We start from the raw sequence: 18,886 nt of genomic DNA, 5'->3' as shown, positions 1-18,886 counted from the left end.
CATTTAAAAACGACATAACCTGCAGAAACGTTTGTGGTAATGATTTTGGTCCCGCAGACAGCAACCGTTCACCAATCTTGGCTGAACCTCACAACACGGTTTCCAGGTAAACTGATTTTTAAAGAAGAGTCCTCTGTTTGCTTCTGATCACTGTTCTGATCTTTTGCTCATTTGAATATAATCTGGGGTTTTTTTGGGCCTCTTAGTAGCCAATAAACGGCAAGGCGTTTGAAGTCAGCCGCCTGGCAGTGATTTGAATGGCTTGAGCACTTTTCAATCAGGCGTCAGATCTTTAAAATGAATGGACCTCCAAGGGCGGAGTCGATTGGTTTACTGTCTGTCGGCACTGATGGATCTCTGTGATAGGGAGATTGGACACACAAACCTTGAATTGATTGACACAGACTGACGAAGCCATCACCATCTGGGAGACCTCTGCACACAAAGATAATTGGATTGACTTGATCAAAGAGCTAAATCACCCCACAGGAAATCACCCCCATTCATTGTTTGCAATGAAAACTCTTGTAATTGAAGGCATTAAATTGTCTCTTTAAAACACAAATGTGGGATTAAAAGTTACAAAATACTTCTATATATATATTCTTTTGTACACTAGATTAGTTACTTAAAAATGAAACATCCAATCTCAAGTTTATGGTTTTGAAAGTTGCAGTTGCAAGAGTTTTTCTTAAAGTTTGTGATAAAAATAGATCAAATTGATTGTTTTGTGTGGAGTACTTCCCAAAAATCCAAGGTTTGATTTGTTAAGGGGCTATGGTGAATGTCACCTGTGAATCTTTGACAGGAGTGGTGGCACAGTACAGTGAGTCATGCTTTCCATCAAGGCTCTTTTTTAAGAGTCATGAGTCCATATGGACTGGTCTCCTCTTTAGAGAAGGAGTCTCATGATCAGGGCTTCTTTGTCAGGATGGCCTGCACAAGACGAGCAACCAATGGAGACGAATGGTGAAAAGAATTTCCATTTCTAAAATGGCTTTTTGGCTGGTGATGTCTACCATTTCCCACTGTTAACAATACCAAACACTTCCATTATAGGGATGTTGGGACTGTAGACCAGCGAAGACAAGGACTGGAGTCGTCAGCGTCGTCCATGATCAGAGCTTCGTGCGGGCCAGAGGAACGATGGCCAATGACCCCTTAAGTCATCACGAGACCAGAGTTCAAGGCCTAATTTTTGGGGTCCTATCACTGGCGAGTCTGGAGCTTGTGAACTGCATTTCGGACCCTCATCCAGGGTCCAGATACATTGTCATTGGTGAGTCTTGGGTCAATACCGAAGATTGAAGCCCAAAGGCCAATTGAAAGTCCAGATCAAAGGCCAAAGGTCAATTGGAAGTCCAGAAGTCAATGCCTGATGGCTGTGAATCTTTGCAAGTCTACTGGGGAAGTCAAAGGCTCAGTGTTTGCCAATCCACGAGTCTGCTGGATGCTGGAGACCGAAAAAGATGGCCTGTCCTGGAGTTAGACGAATGTGTATGCTTGTGAGTGGAAATAAGGCTTGTTTTGATGCTGTCGCTTTGTCACTTGCTATGTTCTGTTTTGTTCTGTTCTGCGTTGTTCTGCCGAGCATTGCAGACAGGCTATCTTGGTGCAGGAATGTGTGGTAACACTTACGGGCCACCCCCGGAACATCCTTGAATGTGTTGTTTTTTTTTTACAGTTTTGGGCAAACCAAAGGGAGTCTTTCATCAAGTTGATTGATGACCTTCCAATAGCACTTGATGCCTGTCTTAGTGTGTCCCCCCAGGAACAGCCTATCAATCTGAGAATCCTCTGTTATGCAGTTGCTCGGGATGAGCCCACTGAAGGCCGAAGAAGACGGCCTGTCCTGTGGTTAGAGAGCTGTGTATGTATGTGGGTGAGAGGGAGGAACAGGCCTTGTTTTGCTGTTGTTATTTTGTTGCTTGTTGTGGTCTGTTTTATTGTGTTCTGTGTTGTTCTGCCGAGCATTGTGGGCATGCTACAGTATGAATGGCGACACTTGTGGACCTCCCCCAGCACATCCTTGGGTGTGTTGGTTGTAAACACAATCCATGAATTTCCCTGTATGCTTCAATGTACATGTGATAAATAAATGAGAATCTGAATCTGAAATTTTCTCACCCTTTCTGACCCTATAGTCTCCTGTATCACCTCTGACACTCTGTTTTCTCAGGCAGCATCTGTGGAGGGAAATGGACAGTCAACGTTTTGGGTCGAGACCCTTCATCTGGATTGAAAAAGTAGAGGGTAGATAATCAGTATAAAAAGGTGAGGGACCAGAGGAGGTTCACAAGAATGATGTCAGGAATAAAAAGGGTTAACATTTGCGGAGCGTTTAATGGCTCTGGGCATGTATTCACTGGAGTTTAGATGACTTAGGAGGAATCTCATTGAAACCTATCAAATATTGAAAGGCCTAGTTAGAGTGGACATGGAGAAGATGTTTCCTAAACTGGGGGAGTCTAGGACCAGAAAGCACCGCCTCAGAATAGAAGGTCATCCCTTTAGAACAGAGATGAGGAGGAATTTATTTAGCCAGAAGGTGGTGAATCTGTGGCATTCATTGCCACAGATGGCTGTGAAAGCCAATCCATTCTGTATATTTAAAACGGAGGTTGATAGGTTCTTGATTAGTAAGGGAGTCAAAGGTTATGGGGAGAAGGCAGAAGAATGGGGTTGAGAAGGATAATAAATCAGCCATGATGGAATGGCAGAGCAGACTCGATGGGCTGAATAGCCTAATTCTGCTCCCAAGCCGGGTGGCAGGTGCTAAGTCAGTCCAGGTGAGGGGTGTGATAGGCAGATAGAGGAGGGAATGGTGGAGATAGTGACAGATGCTTGGAGGTGGGAGATGGAGGTGACAAAGGGCTACAGAAGTTGGGTCTGATATAACCACAGGAGTTCTCCGAGGTCATTTTGGTAGCAGTTTACATTCCACCCCAGGCCAATGTCAAGTAGGCTTTAGATGATCTGAGCAATGGGATCAACATGCACAAAACAGTGCACCATCACCATCGTTTTGGGAGATTTTAACCAGGCCAGTCTGAAAAAATCACTAAGCAACTACCATCAACAGATCACTTGCAATACCAGAGGAAACAACACACTGGACCATTGCTACACCACCATCACAAATGCCTACCCTGCAATTCCATGCCCTCACTTCGGGAAGTCTGATCACCTGGCTGTATTTCTACTCCCTGAATATAGGCAGAGACTGAAGACTGCAGCACCAGCAGTGAGGACCAAGAAGGTATGGACAAGGGAAGCACAGGAGCACCTACAGGACTGCTTTGAATCGGTGGACTGGACTGTATTCAGGGATTTATCTTTGAATCTGGATGAGTATGCTGCAGCTGTTACCAACTTCATTAAAACCTGTTTGGATGAGTGTGTGCCCTCAAAGACTTACTGTACATTCCCAAACCAAAAGCCGTGGATGAACCAGGAGGTACGTTGACTGCTGAAGGCTAGATCTGTGGCATTCAAGTCTGGTGACCCAAGCCTGTACCAGAAAACCAGGTATGCTTTGCGGAGGGCTATTTCAAGGGCGAAGAGACAAATTTGAACCAGGTTGGAGGTGATATTAGATGCACGGAAACTCTGGCAGGGTCTGCAAGACATTACTTCCTTCAAAGCGAAACCCAATCGTATGAATGGCAGCGATGCTTCACTACCAGATGAACTCAACACCTTCTACGCATGCTTTGAAAGGAGAACATAACTACAACTGTGAAAATCCTTGCTGCACCTGATGACCCTGTGATCTCTGTCTCAGAGGCTGATGTTAGACTGTCTTTAAAGAGAGTGAACCCTCGCAAGGCAGAAGGTCCCGATGGAGTACCTGGTAAGTCTCTGAGAACCTGTGTCAGCCAGCTAGCAGGAGTATTCAAGGACATTTTCAACCTCTCACTGCTACGGGTGCAAGTTCCCACTTGCTTCAAAAAGACAACAATTATACCAGTGCTTAAGAAGAATAATGTAGGCTGCATTAATGACTATTGCCTGGTAGCACTCAAATCGACAGTGATGAAATGCTTTGACAGGTTGGTCATGACTAGACTGAACTCCTGCCTCAGCAAGGACCTGACCCATTGCAATTTGTCTATCGTCACAATAGGTCAATGGCAGACGCAATCTCAATGGCTCTCCACACGACTTTAGACCACCTGGACACCACAAATACTTGCGTCAGGATGCTGTTCATTGACTATAGCTCAGCATTTAATACCATCATTCCCACAATCCTGATTGAGAAGTTACAGAACCTGGGCCTCTGTACCTCCCTCTGCAATTGGATCGTCGACTTCCTAACCAGAAGACCACAGTCTGTGCAGATTGGTGATAGTATATCCTCCTTGCTGACGATCAACACTGGTGCACCTCAGCGGTGTGTGCTTAGCCCACTGCTCTACTCTCTATATACACATGACTGTGTGGCTAGGCATAGCTCAAATACCATCTATAAATTTGCAGACGATACAACCATTGTTGCTAGAATCTCAGGTGGTGACGAGAGGGTGTACAGGAGTGAGATATGCCAAATAGTGGAATGGTGTTGCAGCAACAACCTGGCACTCAACGTCAGTAAGACGAAAGAGCTGATTGTGGACTTCAGGAAGGATAAGGTGAAGGAACACATACCAATCCTCATAGAGGGATCAAAAGTGGAGAGAGTGAGCAGCTTCAAATTCCTCGTTGTCAAGATCTCTGAGGATCTAACCTGGACCTAACATATCGATGTAGTTATAAAGAAGGCAAGACAATGGCTATTATTAGGAGTTTGAAGAGATTTGGCACGTCAACAAATACACTCAAAAACTTCTATAGTTGTATCATGGAGAGCATTCTGACAGGCTGCATCACTGTCTGGTATGGAGGGGCTACTGTACAGGACCGAAAGAAGCTGCAGAAGGTTATAAATCTAGTCAGCTCCATCTTGGGAACTAGCCTACAAAGTACCCAGGACATCTTTAGGGAGCAGTGTCTCAGAAAGGCAGCGTCCATTATTGAGGACCTCCTGCACTCACAGCAAGCCCTTTTCTCACTACTACCATCAGGTAAGAGGTACAGAAACCTGAAGGCACACACTCAGTGATTCAGGAACAACTTCTTCCCTTCTGCCATCTGATTCCTAAGTGGACATTGAAGCTTTGGACACTACCTCACTTTTTTTAAATATACAGTATTTCTGTTTTTGCACATTTAAAAAAATCTATTCAATATATGTAATTGATTTATTTGTTTACTTATTATGTTTTAGTTTATTATCATTTTTTCTCTCTCTACTAGATTATGTATTGCATTGAACTGCTGCTGCTAAGTTAACAAATTTCACATCACATGCCAGTGATAATAAACCTGATTCTGATTCTGAAAGGGAGGAACATGGAACCAAATAAGGAGTGGGAGGAGTGTGAGGGCAATGGGCAGATGGGGTGGGTGAGGGAGGGTCTGGATTGGGTGTAGGAGGAACTGGGTAGCCTAGGAGGAGAGAGGAAAAGGAGATTACCTGAAACTGGAGCAATCAGTGCTCATCATCAGTTTGTAAGCAACCCTGGGGGAATATGTTGTTTAACTGTGTTAAAAATGAATCATTGTTATTGTTGACTTATCTGTTGTATTTCTGGCTAGGAAACCGTCACATTACACACTCACACAACTGCCATTCAAATTGTTGTCGATACTATAACCGCTATCACTGAGATCAATGAACAGAGAACAGGGGAATCTAGGCTTCCCTATTTGTTGACTTCACAAGCTAAGCTATTCCTTCCTCATTTCTCTGGAGGTTGTCTGAAACTTTGTTTCTTATAAGGACAACAGTAGTGATGTTCCCTGAATGATTTCTGTTCACAAGTCCTCAGCAAGTGAAGCAGCCCATGCCTGCCTGAAGCAAGACATGGATAACCTTCTCACATGGGCTTACATAGGAGGAGGAGAAGATGGCGGCGTGACGCAGCGTGCAACAGCCACTCTGGTGAATGATGTCTGTTATCTGTCAAGTAGGGTGCCGTGCACAATCCTGATTTGATGGAGACAGACGTGAGAGCATGGAGGAACATCTGGAGAAACTTCTGAAATGCCTGCTTCGCTGCCGCTGCTACTGTGTGATCCAGAATCTCCGGAGGAGACGGCCCCGAGTCCTCGGCTTTGCTTGTTGCTCGGCAGCTGGGGCGGGGTTGAAGCGCTCGGCAGAGATGGTGCTCGGTGCTCAGTGTCGGAGGCTCAAAGTTTTCGGACGGACTCAGAGTCGGCTGTGGTCAGGTGCTTCCAATGCATCGGCAGTTGTCGGCGCCTGGAGGTTTATGGCAGGGAGAGTTTCTCCCTTTTGCTGCCTGCTGTTGGACCTATCGGGAGTTGATCGGAACTTTGAGACTTTTTTTTACCGCTCCCATGGTCTGTTCTTTATCAAATTATGATATTGCTTTGCACTGCTGTAACTATATGTTATAGTTATGTGGTCTTGTCAGTGTTAGTCTTTGGTTTGTCCTGTGTTTTTTGTGATATCACTCTGGAGGAACATTGTATCATTTCTTAATGCATGCATTTCTAAACGACAATAAATGAGGACTGAATGTCCTCCTAATCTAACATGGGCTTATATTTGTGCCAAGTAGTACCAGGAAACATTAATCTCTAACAATAAGAAAGAATGTATAACCACATCCTCTTGACATTCAATGCCATTACCATTTCCAGTCTTCTCCAGCATCTATATACTGGGAGTCATTATGGAAGTTCAAAGTTTAAGTTCAATGTAAATTTATTATCAAAGTACATATATCTGCACGCCACCATATACTACCATGAGATTCATTTTCTTGCAGGCATTCACAGTAGAACAAAGAAATACAATAGCATCAATGAAAAACTACACACAAAGACTGACAAACAACCAATGTGCAAATACAATAAAAACATAATCATATAATAACGAATAAATAATACTGAAAACATGAGTTGTAGAGTCCTTGAAGGCGAGAATATAGATTGTTGAATCAGTTCAGAGTTGAGATGAGTTAAGTTATCCTTGCTGGTTTTAGCCATGGGTGACAAAGGACATTAAGGACATCAAGGACATCCTGATTGCTAAAAAGAGGGCGTTTAGAGATGGAAATAGGGAGGAGCTGAGAGCAATACAGAGTGACCTGAAAGCCAGGATCAGGGAGGCTAAAGACAGGTACAGGAGGAAGCTTGAGTGGAAACTCCAGCAGAACAACATGAGAGAGGTCTGGAAGGGGATGAGGACCATCACTGGGTTCTGGCAAACTAGCAACAGAGGAGTGGAAGGCAGTGGGACAGGGCCAATGAACTTAACCTGTTCTTTAACAGATTTGATAGTGTGGCCCCTGCCCATCCCACACATGAGCCATCTGTTGTCGGCCCCCAACCAACACATATTCCACTCTCCCCTCCTACCCCTCCTCACAGTCCCCCACCCTGCTCTCATGACTATACCCCTTCCCCACACGAAACCACCACGGTGGGCTTCACAGCTGAACAGGTGAGAAGACAGCTGAAACGTCTCAACCCAAGCAAGGCTGCAGGACTGGATGGTGTCAGTACCAGGGTGCTCAAAGCCTGTGCCCCTCAGCTATGTGGAGTACTTCGCCATGTGTTCAACCTGAGCCTGAGGCTCCGGAGGGTTCCTGTATTGTGGAAGACGTCCTGCCTCGTCCCTGTGCCGAAGATGCCGCGCCCCAGCGGCCTCAATGACTACAGACCGGTGGCATTGACCTCCCACATCATGAAGACCCTGGAAAGACTTGTTCTGGAGCTGCTCCAGCCTATGGTCAGGCCACACTTAGATCCCCTCCAGTTCGCCTACCAACCCCGACTAGGAGTTGAGGATGCCATCGTCTACCTGCTGAACCGTGTCTACGCCCACCTGGACAAGCCAGCGAGCACTGTGAGTTCAACACCATCCGCCCTGCTCTGCTGGGAGGAGAAGCTGACAGCGATGCAGGTGGATGCTTCCCTGGTATCATCGATTCTTGATTACCTGACTGGCAGACCACAGTACGTGTGTTTGCGACACTGTGTCCGACAGAGTGATCAGCAGCACTGGGGCTCCACAGGGGACTGTCTTGTCTCCCTTTCTCTTCACCATTTACACCTCGGACTTCAACTACTGCACAGAGTCTTGTCATCTTCAGAAGTTTTCGGATGACTCTGCCATAGTTGGATGCATCAGCAAGGGAGATGAGGCTGAGTACAGGGCTACAGTAGGAAACTTTGTCACATGGTGTGAGCAGAATTATCTGCAGCTTAATGTGAAAAAGACTAAGGAGCTGGTGGTAGACCTGAGGACAGCCAAGGTACCGGTGACCCCTGTTTCCATCCAGGGGGTCAGTGTGGACATGGTGGAGGATTACAAATACCTGGGGATACGAATTGACAATAAACTGGACTGGTCAAAGAACACTGAGGCTGTCTACAAGAAGGGTCAGAGCTGTCTCTATTTCCTGAGGAGACTGAGGTCCTTTAACATCTGCCGGACGATGCTGAGGATGTTCTACGAGTCTGTGGTGGCCAGTGCTATCATGTTTGCTGTTGTGTGCTGGAGCAGCAGGCTGAGGGAGGCAGACACCAACAGAATCAACAAACTCATTCGTAAGGCTAGTGATGTTGTGGGGATGGAACTGGACTCTCTCACGGTGGTGTCTGAAAAGAGGATGCTAAGTTGCATGCCATCTTGGTCAATATCTCCTATCCATTACATAATGTACTGGGTGGCACAGGAGTACATTCAGCCAGAGACTCATTCCACCGAGATGCAGCACTGAGTGTCATAGGAAGTCATTCCTGCCTGTGGCCATCAAACTTTACAACTCTTCCCTTGGAGGGTCAGACATCCTGACCCAATAGGCTGGTCCTGGACTTATTTCATAATTTACTGGCATAATTTACATATCACTATTAACTACTTATGGTTCTATTACTATTTATTATTTATGGAGCAACTGTAACAAAAACCAATTTCCCCCGGGATTAATAAAGTATGACTATGACTATCCTGATGGCAGAAGGGTAAAAGCTCTTCCTGAATGTCATGGTGTGGGATCCCTAATCAGGGCTGTTACTGGACCAACCATATAAATACCATGGCTACAAGACCAGGCCAGAGGGTGGGGATCCTGTGGTGAGTGACTCACCTCCTGACACCCCAAGGCCTTTCCACCATCTACAAGGCACAACTCACGGAGGCAGAGGACAACTGGGTATGAAATGATTTCTTTACATCATTTTTCACCAGTGAAGATGATGCTGTTGGAGTCTCAACAAAGGAAGATGTAATTAACATCCTGGATGGGCCAAAATTAAAAGAGGAGGTGGAGGGACTAGAAAGGCAAATTACACTCAACATGGAAACATCGCCTGGTCTGGATGGTATCCATTCTGGGGGTGGCGCGGGGGTTGCTGCAGGAAGGAGGGAAAGAAATGGTAGAGGTCTTGCCCGTAATTTCTCAAATGCCTGTAGATTCATGGGTGGTTACTGAAAAGGATGTAAGAACGAATCCAGTAACCACAGACCAGTCTGGATAAGCAAGGCAATGGACAAAGATCAGAAGCAGTAATCACAGACACAACTTACAGTCACTTGGAGGAGAGTTGATTGATCGAAGGAAACTATTTCCCTATATATCCAATCTTTGCAAGTCCACAGGGGTAGTCAAAAGCCCAATGTTATTATGTATTTAATTTTTCAATAATGTTTGAGTAGCCTTGTATGTATATTATTTAGTTGAACATTCTTGAACCTTGAAAAAACTAACATGGGTAGTTTTTTAATAAAGTATCTGGGGGTGGGGACAAGAAGGAATGTGGCATCTCTGGACTTATAACAAAGAGTATTTGAGAAGATGCCTCATAATGGGGGCTGTGGCAGCATGGAGAGAAAGTGGGCAAAATGACAGGAAACAGGAGTTGTGGTGAAAAGCTGTGGTTCAGACTGAAGGGAAGTAAACGGTGGAGTTCCCCAGTGTATGTACTGAGACCAGTGTTGCTTTAATGGATATTAATAGGTGTACAAAGCACTATTTCCAAATTTGAAGAAGTGCTGTGCAGGCAGAAAATAAGGTGCAAGATCATATTTAGGAAGATTGTGAGATTGAGCCCATCCTAGCATACTAGGGAATCGTTTACTAGTCTTATAATAGTTGGGTAGATGCTGTCCTTGAGCCTGATCGTACATGCTTTCAGGCTTTTATATCTTCTGTCTGATGGAAGAAGGGAGATGAGAAAATGTCCAGAAGCCATTAAACGGAATCGTGCATGAGTCGTGCTACCTGAGGAGGTGGTGGAAGCAGATGCAGTGGCAATGATTAGACAGATGCACAAACAGGCAGGGAATGGAGAGGTACAGGCCCTATGCAGTGTAGATTGCTGGGACTGATGGGCCTGTTCCTATGTTGTAATATTTTAAGTTCAATGAATCTGCATCCTGGACCGAATTGAGGTGGTGGGCAGGGATTTTGAAAATACTTTTATGAAAATTAATAAATATTATATCAAAAATTATTAAAATGATATAAAATTATACTGGAGCACTTAACTGAAGGGATGTGTGTGGTAGAGACTCTCACAAAATTTAGGAAGTATTTGCATGAGCATTTGCATCACCAAGGCAGAGAAGGGTAAAGACCGACTCCTGATATAGTTTGGTACTTTATGGTCAGCAATTGCACCATTAGACCATAAGACATAGGAGAATTAGGTCATTTTGCCCATCAAATCTACTCTATTTATTTATTATCCCTCTCAACCCTATTATTCTGCTTTCTCCCTGTAACTTTTGACACTCTGACTAATCAAGAACCTATCAACTATCACCTTAAATGTACCCAATGACAGCCTCCACAGCCATCTGTGGCAATGAATTCCACAGATTTACCACCCTCTGGCTAAAGAAATTCCTCCTCTTCTCTGTTCTAAATGGACATTCTTTTATTCTGAGGCTATGCCCTCTGGTCCTAGACCCCCCCACAATAGGAAACATCCTCTCCACATCCACTTGATCTAGGCCTTTCAATATTCTGTAGGTTTCAGTGAGATCCTCCTCATTCTTCTAAACTCCAGTGAGTGCACGCCCAGAGCCATCAAACACTCCTCAGATGTTTCATATGGAGGCCTTTTTCTGTGCTGCATGTCTCTATGAATCGGTGACCAATGCATCTTTCACACAGGTGGCCAAATGATTTCATGAAGTCAGTTCATCCTGAACAAAGAACACAAGTTTACAGTGTTCTCTGGGGCAAATTCTGTTTGTAACCCAGCTTGAGGACCTCAAGGCAATTTCAGCAATCCTTTCTTTCCCTCTCACTTGCTTGGCAACAAGTGCCTGCAAACATCACATTAAGCATCATCCATGTAATGGCTCCTCATAGCATTTGAAGGCTGTGCAATGGACTCCATTGTTCCCTCAATTTGGAGCTTGAGAAGGGCACTGACCTTGACCCTGGGCATCAAATAATGCCATCTCATGGCTTTTTTATTATAGTATGAGTTTGAGACCACTCCAGAGATTTGTTAGAAATAAACTCTATTTTTTTACAAGGCAGCACATCTTTAAAGAGGGGCCACTGTGGCTTTTCCAAGTATCCCAGTATGTCATTCAAAATGCAAGGCAATTGAACTGTTTCTGAAACCTGACTCTTTGAAGTGCAGTTTACAGGTCTATAGTAAAGAGTGAAAAGCATATATGAAGTCACCAAATAGTACAGCGCAGAAACGAGCCCTTTGGCTTACTTAGTCCATATGATTTTTGTTTTACCCATCCATTCAAAATCAAAGTCAAAGCCAATGTTTTATCAATGTTCATATATGTCACCATATTCAACCCTGAGATTCATTTTCTTGCAGGCATTTCCAGGAAAATTAAGAAATACAATAGAATTTATGGAAAGTCTACATAAAGTCTGACAAACAACCAATATGCAAAACAAGACAAATTTTGCAAATTAAAAAAAAATATACTGAGAACATGAACTGCAGAGGCCTTGAAAGTGAGTCTGTAGGGTTTGGAATCAGTTTCAGAGTTGAGATGAGTGAAGTTATTCACACTGGTTCAGAAGTCTGATGTTTGTAGGGTAATAACTGCTCTTGAACCTGGTGCTGTGGAACCTAAGGCTCCTGTACCTCCTGTCTGATGGTTTTAGTGAGAAGAGAGCATGGCCTGGATGGTGGGGGTCCTTGAAGATGAATGCAGCTTTCTTGTGGCAGTAATTCTTGTAAACACGCTCAATGATGGGGAGGGTTTTGCCTGTGAAGAACTGGGCTGTTCCCATTTGCCTGCATTAGGGCCAGATCCTTCAATGCCTTGCCTATTCAAATGCCTGTCTAAATGCCTCTTACCATCTTTCACATCAAGTGCAGAATATCCCAAAGCACTTCACAACAAATCTACTTTTCAAAGCAACCTCAATATCTAAAGTGCCTTTAAAGGCTGAAAAATTCAAGGCAAATGACAAAAGGCTTGGGCAAAGGACTAATTGTTGGTCAAGTCAAGTATTGTCATGTGCACAAGTACGGTGAGGTACAGGTACAATAAAAAAACTCATGCAGCAGCATCACAGGCACGTAGGTAAGATAACACACAGAACATACCAGCATGGTTGTCACGGACTTTATAAAAAAGTTGTCGGTGAGTGTGTCTCCACAGAGTTATTCAGAGTCTTCCCCAATCAGAAGCCCTGGATGAACCATGAGATCTGCAGTCTGCTGAGGGCCAGATCCGAGGCATTCAAGTCCGGTGACCAAGAAAGTTACAAGAGGTACAGGTACGTCCTCTGGAAAGCCATCTCAAGGGTGAAGTAGCTATTCCAGATCAAACTTGAATTAATGAAGGATGCTCGACAGCTGTGGCAGGGCTTAAATGCTATCACCTCTTACAAAATTAAATCGAGCGACATAGGTGACAACAGGGCTTCACTTCCAGGTGAGTTCAATGCCTTCCGTGCTCACTTTGATCATCAAAAGATAGAGTGTTCACTGAGATCTTTAACCTCTCACGTTGGCAATCTGAGTTACCCACCTGCTTTAAGCAAGTTTCAATGATACCAGTGCCTAAGAAGAACACGGTAACCTGCCACAAAGACTAATGTAATGTAGCACTTACATCCACAGTGATGAAGTGGTTTGAGAGGTTGATAATGAACCATATCAACTAAATGCCTGAGAAGCAACTTGGATCTACTCTAATTTGCCTACCGACTCAACAGGTCCACAGCAGATACCATTTCATTGACTCTTCATTCAACCTTGGAACATTTGGACAGCAAAGATGCATACATCAGGATGCTCTTTATCGACTAAGGCTCAGCATTCAATACCATCGTCTCCTCAAAACTAATCAATAAGCTTCAAGACCTTGGCCTCAATACCTCCTGTGCAATTGGATCCTCAACTCAATTTCACTCAACTTCTCTCGCCCCATCACTGAACTGTTACCACAACCTTTGGACTCACTTTCAAGGGCTCTCCATCTCATGATCTCAATATTTATTGCTTATTTATTTATTATTATTATTGTTTTCTTTTTGTATTTACACAGTTTGCTGTCTTTTGCACACTGGTTATTTGCCCTGTTTGTGCGATCTTTCATTGATTCTATGAAGGTTATTGGTTTTATTGAGTTAGCCCACAAGAAAATGAATCTTAGGGTTGTATATGGTGACATGCATGTACTTTGGTAATAAATTTACTTCGAACTTTGATCATAAATTATGCAAGAATTATAGTCATAGTCATACTTTATTGATCCCAGGGGAAATTGGTTTTCATTACAGTTGCACCATAAATAATTAAATAGTAATAAAACCATAAATAGTTAAATAGTAATATGTAAATTATGCCAGGAAATAAGTCCAGGACCAGCCTATTGGCTCAGGGTGACTGACCCTCCAAGGGAGGAGTTGTAAAGTTTGATGACCACAGGCAGGAATAACTTCCTATGACACTCTTGTGTTGCATCTCGGTGGAATGAGTCTCTGGCTGAATGTACTCCTGTGCCCACCCAGTACATTATGTAGTGGATGGGAGACATTGTCCAAGATGGCATGCAACTTGGACAGCATCCTCTTTTCAGACACCACCGTCAGAGAGTCCAGTTCCATCCCCACAACATCACTGGCCTTACGAATGAGTTTGTTGATTCTGTTGGTGTCTGCTACCCTTAGCCAAGACAACCATACAAGACAATAAAGTAAAATGACTGTGCAAAAATAACACCTCTACTGCCGGAGTCCTCTGTCCTGGCCAGTCTTTCAAGTTGTCCCCAGGTTTAGCCCATCTTCTTGGTGTATCCTTCCTCTCCCAGGGAAGAGGTCCTTAGAGCTTCTGTAGGCATTTCTGTAGCTCTAGGTTTTATGGGGCGGGGTTGCGAGCTCCATGCTGAACCCTCCTTCTTTCGGAGCCGGGCTTGGTTCCATCCATGGCAGAGTTATGTACTTCACCCAAAATATTTTAAATGTTATTAATGCACAAACCTCAACCACTTCCCCTTGCAGCCCCACCACCCTTTGCATGAAAAAGTTGCACCCTAAGTTCCTTTTAAATCAGAATCAAGTTTTTGTATCACTCACCTTAACCCTACGCCCTACCCTTACCCCAGGAAACAGAATATTTATACACACAAAATGCTGGAGGAACTCAGCAGGCCAGGCAACATCTATGGAAAAGAGGACAGTCGACATTTCAGGCCGAGAGCCTTCAGCGGGCTTGCCAAAGGGTCTCAGCCTGAAAAGTCAACAGTACTCTTCCACAGATGCTGCCTGGCCTGCTGAGTTCCTCCAGCATTTTGTGTGTGTTGCTTGGATTTCCAGCATCTGCAGATTTTCTCTTGTTTGTGAACACAATATTTATTTTCATTCTACTAACCTCATGATTATACATCTCAATAAGGTGATCCCTCAGTATTTTTAGGAATAAAGTCCAAGCCTGTCCAATTTCTCCCTATAGCCTTGAGTCCTGGCAACATCCCTGTAAATCTTCTGATTTTTTTTCCATTGCTATGATGCCTTTCCTATATCAGGGCCACCAAAAGTATACACAATACCACAAGTGCAGTCCTGTACAACTGAAGCATCATGTCTGCACTGTTCTATTGCTGAGTTAGGATTAGGGTTGGGCAAGTTAGTTGAAGAACCTGATGGTTGTAGGAAGGAAGCTGTTCCTGAACCTGTAATTGTGGGCTTTTGAACCAGCGACCCAACAGCAGCAGCAAGGAGAGGGCATGGCCCAGGTGGTGGGTGTTCTTGATGATGGATGTTGCCTCCTTGAGGTTGCACCTCATGTAGATGCTGTTTGTGGTGGGGAGGGCTGTGCCTGCAATAGACTGGGCTATGTCCACTACTCTTTGTGTCCTCTCGTGTTCCTGTGTGTAGGAATTGCCGTACCAAGCTGTGATGCAACTAGATAAAATGCTTTAAACAGTGCATCGGTATAGGTTTGTTAAAACATTGGTGACATGCCAAATCTCCTTAAGCTTCTAAGAAAGGAGAGGCATTGGACGTACCTTCTTTATGTGCTGGGTCTAGGACAGGGCATCCAGTGGAGGCCTGGGTTAATAAGGAGTCGGGTGGCTGATAAGCAGGAGATGAGAACAGTGTGATTTGCCTTTGTGGAAGAGGAGAATAAAAGGGTTTATGGGATTTATTGCAGTGAGGTCTCAGCTTGACAGTTCACTGCAAAGCCCAGCTTTCCCCGGGCTTGCCAATAATAGTCAATCCCAGGGTAATTTTGTCCAATTTCCTCTGCTTTGCTCAGAGACCAATGCCATTTCCTGCATGTTTGATGCAGAAATTGCATTGGATGCGCAAGCAGGACTTGATCCAGCTGAATTTCTGGAGTAATGTGAAATACCACAGCAACAGTAGTTAGTCTGTGTTACAGTAATGTAACACTGGGATTGTTGGAATGCTTTCTCCATAGCCCTGACTCAAATGTGAACTCCTGATCACATATGCAAAGATTAAACATTTCTGTAACATTCCTGTGCTTGGGCATTTTTCGATGTAAAAGGAAGTCATAGAGTCATAGATACAGCACAGAAACTGGCTTTTTGGCCCACTGAGACTGCGCTAACCATCAAGCAGCCATTTGCACACAGCAGCATGTCTTTGGGATGTGGGAGGGAGCCAGAGCACATCATCACAGGGAGAACGTGCAAACTCCACACAGAGGTCAGGATCGAATCTAGATCTCTGGACCTGGTAGACGGCAGCTCTCTCCACTGCCCCACTGTACTGCTTTTAAATGAAATTTGTTTGTGATGTCTTTGTTTTTTCATTGCATAAACTATCTAAAATTCCTCTTGCTGCTCTTTTAACGGAGGCCTTTGAGCCAACTTCATTGTGCTTCAGAGGGATTTGTGCAGGCGGCCCTAGGAATGAGTTATTTCCCTGCCATGGTTTGTGGGGGTTCAGACCAGGAGTCACTGTGCCTCTCATAGTTTCAGCTTGCTGGAGGTTGTGGGCCTGTTCTCTCTCAGTGTCACAGCATTGTGAAGGAAGTCTTGTAACCTTTGCTAATTATTGAGTCACTGTGGTGAAGGTCAAAGGCCAATGGGGCAGGACCAAGAAGAGAAGCAGCGGTGGCCAGATGATGAAATGACTGAATGGGTGACGGGACAGGAACACAGTCAGGTTTTAAATGCTGTCAGGCTGAAACTTGTCAGAGAAACGGAGGAGATCCAGATGTCTGATGACCGAGAACCAAACACACTTGGGTAGACAGTGCTGTGTGTCTGGATTCCAGCATTGTGGCCATGCATAAAGGAAGACGAGTGATTGGGAAGAGCTGCTTGGAACTTGAATTGTTGCTGATCAGGTAAACTAGCCTCCCTGCTATTAAGGACATCTTCAAAAGGCAAGGCCTCAAAAAGGCAGCATCCAACAGTAAGGACCCCCACCAGCCAGACATGCCCTCTTTTCATTACTATCCATCAGAGAGGAAATACAGGAGCCTGAAGACACACACTTAACATTGTAGGAACAGGTTCTTCACCTCTGCCATCAGACTTCTGAATGCATAATGAACCCATGATAATGGATAATGCACTATTTATTTTAATTTTTATATATTTCTAACTGTAATTGAGAGTGTTTCTTATGTATTGCAGTATGCTGCCACAAAAAAAACAAATTTCATGACATATGTCAGTGATAATAAACCTGATTCATTTCAATCTTGACAATCGTAGCAATATAACTGGTCTAGCATTTTCAGCCAAAGTCAAGTTTATTGCCATCTGCACAAGTCCAAGTGCGCACAGGTGCAATGAAAAACTTACCTGCAGCAGCATCACAGGCACATGAGCATCAAATAAGTAACATACCCACAAGAAACATATATTATACATAATTCTTACAAGAAAGGACACAATTAGAACAGAAAAAAACTATATTTCATTGCAAAGTGATGAAAATTGTCATTGCGTTACTAAACTCTAGTGATTAGGGGTGTGGAGGTTGGTTCAAGAACTGAGTGGTTGAACAGAAGTAGCTTTTACCGAACCTGGTAGTGTGGGACTTCTGTACCTTGTGCCCATTGGTAGCTGCCAGAAGATAGTCCAGATGGTGGGGATTGTTGATGATAGATGTTGCCTTCTTGAGGCAGCACTTCATGTAGGTACTACCAATGATTGTGGGAAGGGGGCAGGGGAAATATGCCTGTGATGTATTTGGCAGAGTTCACTATTCTCTACAGCTTCTTACATCCCTGCACTTTGCTGTACCAGACCATGATGCAACCAGCCAGGACACTTTCAACAGTGCCTCTGTAAAAGCTTGTTTAGAGTGTTTGGTGACAAACCAAACATACTAAGAAAATAAAAATGCTGGTGTGCCTTCCTTATGATTGCATCTGTGTGCTGGGCCTGGGGTAGATCATCTGATAAGTTCACATCAGGAATTTAAAGCTGCTAACTCTCTGCCACCCAAACCCCAATGTAGACTTGTGCACGTTCGCCATCCTTCCCCTTTCTGAAGTCAACATTCCGCGATATAGTTTCACTGATGTTGAGAGGTTGTTGTTGTGACCTTTCCCACTCCTATGCGCTGATTCACCACCACTTGTGATTCATCTGAGCCCCTTTTGCCCGCTGTTTAAATATTCCAAAGAACTTTGCAAAATTAGAGCTGCTTTCTCAAGTAAAACTCCAAACTCTGGAGCACCCCGAGCTTTAATAACATCATTGTAGTGTTCTGGTGCTGTGTGTTGAAACTCTGACTAAACACCAAGTTAAACCAGAGCCAATGAAGACAGAGTCGTAGTAAGGTTAATCATTTACTGTTCACTCTTCCACATTAACATCGTATGGTGAAAACCGTTGATAAAAAAAAACATATACAGCATCTGTTTCATTCTGGAGACCAGGTGTGCTCTCTTATTTTAGCGAGTGTCTCCAGCCGCCCCGAGTAGCGGGCGAGGGGGGGGGGGGTCCCGTCAAACCGCCATCGGGCTCGAGCCCACCCCGCGTTTGAAATTGAAAAGCCGGCACGCGCGCCGCCCCAACCGCCGCTTGCTTAACAGAAACCGCGTTAATATTTTTTACTTCAAATACATTCTTATGAACTTACGGCGTTGCTTCTACAATGTTTCTCCGTGGGTGGAAACAGAGCTCCCCACGATCGTACCGTACGCATGGCACCACCTTCACACCTTCTGCGTGCCGGAGGCTCACGTAAGACGCGGCGAAACCGGAGGTGACGTCATCGCATGCCGCGATATACCGTAGACAATGGATTTCCTGTAACATAATTATAAACCTTTAACTTTAACTAGAAAGTAGTTACCAACAAATCATTTAAAGCATAGACCCAACAAAGTCAAATAAATGCCTTAAGGGCAACACAATCATGTTAACCACTATACTATC

The 18,886-nt window shown here is 44.3% G+C and overlaps 1 protein-coding gene across 1 annotated transcript in view; it reads right to left on the bottom strand.

Moving 5' to 3' along the window:
• The window catches only part of LOC134340251 (transcription factor Sp5-like), a 38,864-nt gene extending 20,194 nt beyond the window's left edge, over positions 1-18,670 (bottom strand). Inside the window, exon 1 of the mRNA XM_063037261.1 lies at positions 18,588-18,670. Within this exon, the coding sequence (XP_062893331.1) occupies positions 18,588-18,653 (66 nt within the window). The 5' untranslated portion in view covers positions 18,654-18,670. The remainder of the gene's footprint in view (positions 1-18,587) is intronic.
• Between the last annotated feature and the right edge of the window lie 216 nt (positions 18,671-18,886).

The sequence above is a fragment of the Mobula hypostoma genome, chromosome X1 (assembly GCF_963921235.1).
Source record: "Mobula hypostoma chromosome X1, sMobHyp1.1, whole genome shotgun sequence".
In the NCBI taxonomy this organism is placed as follows: domain Eukaryota; kingdom Metazoa; phylum Chordata; class Chondrichthyes; order Myliobatiformes; family Myliobatidae; genus Mobula; species Mobula hypostoma.
This window is presented reverse-complemented; position numbering and strand designations above follow the sequence as displayed.